At 39.7% G+C, this 9,371-nt stretch overlaps 1 protein-coding gene across 1 annotated transcript in view; it reads left to right on the forward strand.

Annotated features, from left to right (window-relative positions):
* LIPM (lipase family member M) overlaps positions 1–9,371 on the forward strand; it is a 23,465-nt gene that overhangs the window by 6,716 nt on the left and 7,378 nt on the right. Inside the window, exons 3-6 of the mRNA XM_006755855.2 lie at positions 4,743–4,941; positions 5,802–5,911; positions 8,250–8,386; positions 8,526–8,672. Coding sequence (XP_006755918.2) covers positions 4,743–4,941; positions 5,802–5,911; positions 8,250–8,386; positions 8,526–8,672 — 593 coding nt within the window. The remainder of the gene's footprint in view (positions 1–4,742; positions 4,942–5,801; positions 5,912–8,249; positions 8,387–8,525; positions 8,673–9,371) is intronic.

The raw sequence follows: 9,371 nt of genomic DNA on the forward strand, positions 1-9,371 counted from the left end.
TCACTGGCTGAGGGCTTACAGTATGTGAGAGGGGGCAGGCTGGGCTGAGGGATACTCCCCCCACCCCACACCCAGTGCACGAATTTCGTGCACTGGGCCCCTAGTTTTAATATAATTTCAAAGTTACAGAAAGTTTTCAAAAATTGTACAAGGAACTACCATATACCCTTTACCCTGATTTACCAATTGTGAATTACATTTTGCCACTACGTACTTCCTTTCTATCAAATATCTTTGACATTAAATTTGAGACATCATGCCTATTACTCCCTAAATATTTCTTAATATTGGGGAGGGAAAAATAACTTTTTCTCCTACTCATTTTCGGTTCTATTAGCCTAATGGAAGACTGATGGACAAGAGAAAAACAAGTCCAAAATTTTTCTCTTGTCCATCAGTCTTCCATTAGGCTAATAGAACCGAAAATGAGTAGAAGAAAAAGTTATTTTTCCCTCCCCAGTATTAAGAAATATTTATGGAGTAATAGGAAGTTTATTAGCAGGGGTATCCCACATAAGTATGGGAACACTCAGAGATGAGTAACTCAAAAGGGTGCTTAGATTTTTGGGGTCTATATACCTAACTCAGTAGGGAAAAGGGAGAGGGATAAAGAGCACTTGTGGAAAAGCAAATGACTTTTTGGAAAGCTAAATGGCCCTTGGGAAAATAGATGGCAGATAAGATAGCATATGATAATGTTTGTCCCATTCTAGTGCTAACTTCTCCTTTCCTAAAAAGAGAAGATTAGAGTTGCTTCAGGGCAGGGAATTTATGACAATTGAGTTCTTTTGAGAGGCTCTGTTTTTAGGCAGACAAGGAATTTCAATAACTCAAATGCCTTCAGCACAAAGCTAATCCCTATTCCAAAGTGGCATATTTGGAAGGAGTAAGGAAAATATCCTGATCCCCTTCACTCATGCATTTATTAAAATGAGGAAACTAACACTGATTGATATTAGTATCTAATCCATAGTCCATGTTCGAATTTTGTCAATTGTGCCAAAGTCATTTCTATCCTCCCCTCCCCCAACCCAGTATCATCCACTTTATTTGGTTGTCTATTTGTCTCCTTTCTAAGCCGAAAAAATTCCTCAGATTTTCTTTGGTATTTTTAACCTTGACATTTTTGAAGAGTTTTGAACAGCTATTTTATACAATGTTCTTCAATTTGGCTTGTCTGATATATCTTCATAATGAGATTCAGGTTATACATTTCGGCAGAAATACCACAGAAATGAAGTTGTGTCTCTCCCACTGCAGCAGAGTATCAAGCACATGATAATGGCTTATTCCTATATTGACAATATTAGCTTAATTTTTTTTGTCTTTCCCTGGTTTTATTGAGCTTCTTCCCCTCATTTCTGTGCTATCTCTCTCTTCAAACAGAAATTTGTAGCTTTACTGCAGACATCTGTGGGTTCTCACAGCTGGCACCAAGTGGTCTTTTCTCACTCAAAACAGATTTCTCTAAGCTGTAAAGAAAGATTATATAAAAAATGAAAACACAGGCTTTATTTACACACTCTAAGAAAATAGAGGGTTGTCTGTAGCCCTGAGAAAAAGCAGAATCCACACTTTTTATTGCTTAATTGAAATGTGAAGTCAGTAATATATATATATATATATATAAAAAAAACCACTCCCACAACCCCCTAACCAGGCCTTCACCATACTATTATCTGTGTCCATGGGTTATGCATATCCTATATAATAAAAGCCTAATATGCTAAGTGTCCGGTCAACCAGTCATCCGTTCAACCAATCAAAGCATTATATGCTAATGATATGCTAAGGCCACTCAATTGCTCACTATGACGTGCACTGACCACCAGGGGGCAGATGCTCAGACCGGTAGGTTAGCTTGGTGCTGGGGTCCAGCTGATCGGGACTGAGTGAGATGAGCCAGGCACACCCTGGAGCCCTCCCGAGGTTCCTCCCCAGCTGGCCAACCTCCTGCATCCTTCCTCAGCCCCAATCATGCACCAGTGGGGTCCCTCAGCCTGACCTGTGCCCTCTCGCAATCCAGGACCCCTCAGGGGATGTTGGAGAGCTGGTTTCAGCCCAATCCCGCAGGCCAGGCCGAGAGACCCCACAGGTGCACTAATTCGTGCAGGAGTGGGGTTCCTTGGCCTGGCTGGCCATTGGAGGCAATCGGGGCCGCCGTGCCCAGTCCCATTGGGGCAATCAGGTCAGCCGGCCAGGGAGGAGAGGGGCCGATGGGGGCCAGTGGTGAGGAGGGACTGATGGGGGCTGGCTGGCGGAGGGGAGGGAGGGACCACAGAAGGTTGGCCGATAGGCCCAGATTGGGGCCATCGGGGCCGGCAGGTGGGGTGGGAGGAGGGACCACGGAAGATTGGCTGGCATAGGAGTTTGGCTGTGGGAGTTCACTGACCACCAGGGGGCAGCTCCTGCATTGAGCATCTGCCCCCTGGTGGTCAGTGTGTGTCATAGCAAACAGTCATTCCACCGGTCCTTCCATTGTTTGGTCAATTTGCATATTAGGCTTTTATTATATAGGAGAGAGATATATATATATCACATCTTCTTTATCCATATTTTCTTTATCCATTCATCATTTGACAGACATTTAAGTTGTTTCCATATCTTAGCTATTGTAAATAGTGCTGCAATGAACATGGGAGTCTACATACCTTTTCAAAATACTAATTTTGTTTGCCTTGAAAATATATCTAGAAGTGGGATGGCTGGATCATATGGTAGTTCCATTTTTAATTTTTTTTTTTGAGCAGCCTCCGTATTATTTTCCCTAATGGATATACCAATTTACTTTGCCAGTCATAGTGTAAAAAGATTCATTTTTCTCCACATACTTACTAACATTGGTTATCCCTTCTCTTTGATAATAGCCAAGTGTGAGGTGCTATCTCATAGTGGTTTTGATTTTAATTTTCCTGATGATTAGTGATATTAAGATCCTTTTCTTGTACCAATTGGCCATTGGTATGTCTTTGGTAAAATGTTCATTCAGAACCTTTGCCCATTTTGAAATTGAATTTTGCTATTGAGTTGTATGGTTCCTTATACTTTTTGGATATTAATCCCTTCTCAGACACATGGTTTGTAAACATTTTCTTCTGTTTCATGGGTTGCTTTTTCATTCCGTTGATTGTTTCATTTGCTGTGAGTACCTTTTTAGTTTGATGTAGTAGCAATTGCTTATTTTTGCTTATGTTGCCTGTGCTTTAGAGTTATATCCCCCAAAATATTGCCAAGACCAATGTCAGGGTGCTTTTCTCTATGTTTTTTCTAGGTGTCAGGTCTTACATTTCAGTCTTTAATTCATTTTGAGTTAATGTTTTTGAGTAGTATAAGTGTTCACTTCTATTTGGTGATATTAGCTTTGATCACTTCCTTAAGATGGTGTCTGCCAAATTTGTCTATTATAGAGTTAGCATTCTTCCCTTTGTAATTAATAAATATTTGTGAGGAGATACTTTCAGGATATGTAAATATACTGTATCTCTTCAAACTTTATTCACTAATTTTAGCATCCATTGATGATTTGATAATGCCATCAATCTTTCTATATTTATTTAAATTTTATTGTAAATAAGAGCTTTTACTTCTCCCCTAATTATTTATTCACTTCATTGATATCAATATTGAGTCATGCATTCTCAATTTATATAATAGGATATAATTTATTACAATCATTTATTTTGATGCTCAAATTTTCCCATATTTAAACATCGGGAGATCCTTCACGCTGGCTTGTGGGTTTTTCAGACATGAAGCACCCATAATCATTAAGCCATTACATATATAGAATAAGCATATATTTGTATATATTAATATTAGAATATAAATAATTATAAATAACATATACTTACATACAGTATAATATTAATACACTAGGATATATAATATATTCATATATGTGTATATTTATATGTGTATATAATTAATATAATAATATCAATAACTATATCTAGTATTTATATAATTATTTTATTATAACATTAATATATACATATGTAATTATATATAATTATACATTTGTTATATTATACATTACATAGTATAGTAACATATTATAATGTATGCATAGTATAAATACATAACAATGTAATTTTTTATTCTTATTAATTTATAATAGCTATGATTATTATATATAATTATCTTAATCATTATATTATACCAGCTCCTGGAGCACTTCAGTATCCTCTCAGGTGCCCAGACAAGTCTAGTAATAATAACTTTACAAAAACAACAATGGAAAAGCATCGGCCTGCAGACCGAAGGGTCCCAGGTTCAATTCCAGTCAAAGGCACATACCTCGTTGCAGGCTCCTCTCTGGCACAGGCCCTGGTCGGGGTTCATGCAGGAGGCAACCAATCAATGTGGTTCTCTCACATCAATATTTCTCTCTGTGTTTCCCTCTCTCTTCCACTCTCTAAAAATCAATGGAAAAATATCCTTGGGTGAGGATTAAAAACAAGCAAAACAACAGTGGGTGATGCGCCTTGATTCGTTCTCTGTGCCATGCATTGTGCCATCTGCTCCTTGTGCACGATTTCATTTCATCATAACAAAAATTCTACTTTTCTGATGAGGAAATCACGACACATAAAGGTTAAGTAACTGACCAAGATAATCCAGCTAGCAAGCAGCTGAATCAACAATTAAACACAGGTTTGTCTAACTTGAAAGCCTTTGCATAGCAGGGGATAACCAGAAGGGTAGAGAACATTTCCCCCGGTTGAAATTCTCTTTTTCTGTAGGTTCCAGGCCTGTGGTGTTACTGCAGCACGGCCTGCTTGGCGATGCCAGCAACTGGATTTCCAACCTGCCCAACAACAGCCTGGGCTTCATCCTGGCCGATGCTGGTTTCGACGTGTGGCTGGGGAACAGCAGGGGAAACACCTGGTCCCGGAAACACAAGACCCTCTCCATAGACCAGGATGAGTTCTGGGCCTTCAGGTATATGAGAGTCTTGAGAGGAGGTGGATGTGGATGTCTTTAGAAGAACTGGGTAAAAAAATCGTAACTTCTAGCATTTGGAAAATTTACTTTGGTTGGCTCATCCATATCCTAATAGCATAGCCTGCAATTGCCTTAATTGACTAGTGATTCTTTTGGGAAAGTAGTGGGGAAAATTACGTTCCTTAAGAAGATTGGGTCTGGCGAATGTGGTGAGAATGGTGGGTGGTGTCAGGTGATCAAGACTGGAATGAGAGTAGTGCATGTCCATTTCCTTATAGATGGATGTCCTGGGACTAACTCTTCTCTGAGTTATGACAAAGACTGGTACCCCCAGGAGGAGATGAGATCAGACAACATTAAAGATATAAGGAAACTATTAAGCCTTAGGGACTATCAGTTCAACTAACACATTTCTTACACTCTTACAAAAGACTTTTAGTATTTGTATTTAAATTACCTATGGGCATTCAACCTACTTTTTATCTATTTCATCAGAGAAGGGCCCCATAGCATCTTTAATACTTTTCATATAAGTGAATCTGCATGACCATCTGCTGTTCTACTAACAGAACAACAGGACACCTCTACTAGGGAGGCAGGTCTTGTGCCCAGTAAATATTCATTGAAGATGATTATGGCTCTATAACATCTATAGAAAATAGCAGTTTGCTGACAACCTGTGGTTTTTGAGGCACCCGGGCATCACAGGTTTGAAACAAGTCCAAACTGAGTGTTGTGGGGGACACAGTAACCGTCTTGGGTCTGACAACTCAAGGGTTTGTTTATAAACTCCGGGGGCTGTTTTTGTTTGTTTCTGATTATAACTTTTCATATAACTTTGTCTTTTCCTCTTGTAGTTATGATGAGATGGCTAGGTTTGACCTTCCTGCAGTCATAAACTTTATTTTGCAGAAAACGGGCCAGGAAAAGATCTATTATGTCGGCTATTCACAGGGCACCACTATGGGTAGGTTCAAAGGAAACCAGGTTTGTATACTCAGAGGAAATGTGAGCATATGGTGTACAGCTGCGCCTGGGGTCAGTCTTCTCACACTTCACTCATCTGACCTTATTCTCTTCAGCCACTCTAAGAGCGACAGGAAATGGGTATGAAACTGAGGGAGGCTTCAGGTAGAGTAGGTAGAGCAAAGGCTTTGGAGTCAAATATGTATTCAAATGTTGGCTCTACCACCTCTTAGGTAAATCTCACTGAGCAAATGATTTAATCCCTCTGGCCTCAGTTTCCTTATCTATAAAATGGGGATAATAGCTCCCTCTTAGGGGTGTTAGAGGTGATGGACTGTTCAATATGGCTGATATAAGCTCTGTGAAGCAAGGCTTTTGTCTAATACAGCTGTGAGAGCAGTTCCTGGCCCATAATATGCACTCAATAAATGCACTGAACGAATGAAACATAATCTTCAGTGTCTGGCACATAACAGACAATCAATAGACACTAAGCACTGTCATCATACTATACACAGAACTGCTGCAGGGAGTTTACTCAAGTCTTTCTCCCCCCCCCCCCCCCCCCCTTTCTAATGACAGTTACTGCTGGTGTGCTTTTGTTTTGATGACTTTGTGAGAAACCTTAACTCATGGCCCCAAAGGATACACATCACCTACTTGGGAAGATGGGAGTGGAGGCTGGCTATCCTGGCCCTTTATTAGACCAAAGTCAACAGGAAAAAAAAAATGCGCTTGGCTTAGGTCACAATGAAGGGAGATCAGCAGAGGCAGAGTGTGTGCCATCAGGAAGCTCTCAAGAGGGGGCTGAGAAGGGCTCTGAGCCAAAGGCACTCCAGAGGCAGCCAGGCATCACCCGTGCAAGGGATTCTGAGAGAGGTGAACACTCAGTGGAAACTCAGGGCACACATGCCATTGGTTCATTTTAACTGATACTCTAGTGAATAAAAAGAGACTGGCTTTCACATTGTACTTTCTGGATTTTTCAACAACATTAACTGATCCTAAGGATGCTGTGTCTCACCATGTACTTCTCAGAAAGGTAAAATGTTATGCCTGCTCCTACGCTCATTTCCAGAGGTCTTAACACATTTTCCCTATACTAAATTGTTCATCTTGACATGAAGACAAAGGTGCTAATGATGAGGTTAAATGTCACTCTGAGAAGAAGGAGGTGGCCAAACAAGCCTAGGACGATTCTATTAGTCAACCACGGAGCTATTAATGCGGAAAACTCGAACTTGCTTTACATAAAGAGAGGAATTGATGGGAGAAGTTATCTAGAGTTCCCAAATCTTGACATTTGAGAAATTAAGTCTATATACTCAGAATTAAGCTGGAAAATAGGAATGTATTTGAAAGTATTTTCAACCCAGTCCTACTGATGGTGCAGTTGAGAGAGCCAGAGCTAATACCAGGTCACTCTTCTGCCTGCCTTTGCATGTGACTGGCAAAACAAATCATGTAAAGAGAAAAGAAGGGAAGGAACCAGTCTTTCTTAATTACTCGCTCACCTCCTGAGAACCAGACAGAAGTCATGTGATTTTATGTTGTTTTTTTTCTACCCATCCTCCTTCCCCACAGCCTGCAAGCATCAATCTAGACAGAGCCTGTACATGCTCTATTGAAATAGACACACAGTATTTCCAATATAGTGACCATGCCCTGGATTTATATAACAGCCTTTTTCTCCCAAAAGTTCCACAGAGATTAGCCCTGTACAGTGGTAATTTGGGAAATTTGGCTCTATTTTATAGGTATAGAAACTGAGGCACAGACTGGCTTAACTAGTGTTCCATACCAAGTCAATGGCAAAAATAAGAGTTGGAATCCAGTTCCCTAGACACTTGTCTACTACATTACTTTATAACGTGGGTTCCAGAACAATTAGGGAATCACAAAAACCCCGGCAAAACCTTGCTATACCCATTATGGTATTTTACAGAACATGCTTGCTATCAATAAACAAGGCAGTTTTTCTTCATTTTTTCACTGTAGAGATTTGAATTAAACGAAGTAAGAACCATGAAAATCATAAGCAAAGTGTCAAGAATATAGTTACCCCTCTCTCTCTCACAAAGTCCACATTATTATACTGAATAATGAAATTCACCAATTCAATGAGACCCTACTACTGGACATCAAATCAGCTAGATGTCAGAAGGACCACTAAGGCGTTTTTCCTGCTGTCATTTTTCCCCCTCAATGAACTTATAATTTCATGGGCGAGTTAAGACACAATCACCAGTAATTACTGAAATATCTTGACAAAAGTAAGTAAGCATTTTATGAGTTCGAGAATATTCCGTATCCACGCTGACATATTTCTTCTCTTGCAGGCTTTATTGCATTTTCCACCATGCCAGAGCTGGCTCAGAAAATAAAACTGTATTTTGCTTTAGCACCCATTGCCACTATTAAACATGCGAGAAGCCCTGGGACCAAATTTTTGTTGCTGCCAGATATGATGATCAAGGTACGTGACTCCTCAGAAAATTATCTATCTATGTAAAAGAGTCTTCCCACCCGATATGGTAAAGTTTACACTTTTCAATTAGACGCATTTATTTTTTACTATGATGTAATGACTACTCTTTTGTTTCCTATTTTTACAGGGATTGTTTGGCAGGAAAGAATTCCTGTACCAGACCAGATTCCTCCGCCAGTTTTATATTTACCTTTGTGGTCAGATGATTATTGATCAGATTTGCAGCAGCATCATTTTACTTCTGGGAGGCTTTAACACACAAAACATGAACATGGTAAGTGAGAACTAGTACATTCTCAGTTTCCCAAAGCAAAGCTAGAAGTTATTGCCAGTAAAGACTTAGGGAAATGTAATCTTAGTAATTCAGTTTTCTCCAAATACACTAACGTGTGGGACATACTTTAACATGGGTTGAGGTCAGGTTAACATAAGGACATTGCTAGATATGAACTTTAGAGATCGTAGATGGAAGTGATACGAAAGTAGCTTTATACATTGAATTAGCAGATGAAAAAAAGTGATTAGAATCCAGTAGTCAAAAGAGAGAATCACCATGCAGCATCTACCTCTTCTTTTCTACTTGGGTCCTTCTGGGCCTTTGATAAGATGTCTGGGAGTTCCAATTTGGCTTAGGTATAGCTACAAGTTGGAAGGTGGCATAGTGTGGGTTCCCAAGAAGCATGCTCTGAGATGGAGATTAGTGGATAGAGTGATTTTGGGTTATGTGCTTGGGATAACACCTAGAGAAGGTGGTGAAAACAGGATTGGGTAGATGGAAGAAAAAAAAAATTTTTTTTTAAGCTGTGATATCCCCTTAATGCAGCGGTTCTCAACCTGTGGGTCGCGACCACTTTGGCGGTCGAACGACCCGTTCACAGGGGTCACCTGCATATCAGATATTTACATTACGATTCATAACAGTAGCAACATTACAGTTATGAAGTAGCAACGAAAATAATTTTATGGTTGGGTC

Source organism: Myotis davidii, unplaced genomic scaffold (assembly GCF_000327345.1).
Source record: "Myotis davidii unplaced genomic scaffold, ASM32734v1 scaffold933, whole genome shotgun sequence".
Taxonomy (NCBI): domain Eukaryota; kingdom Metazoa; phylum Chordata; class Mammalia; order Chiroptera; family Vespertilionidae; genus Myotis; species Myotis davidii.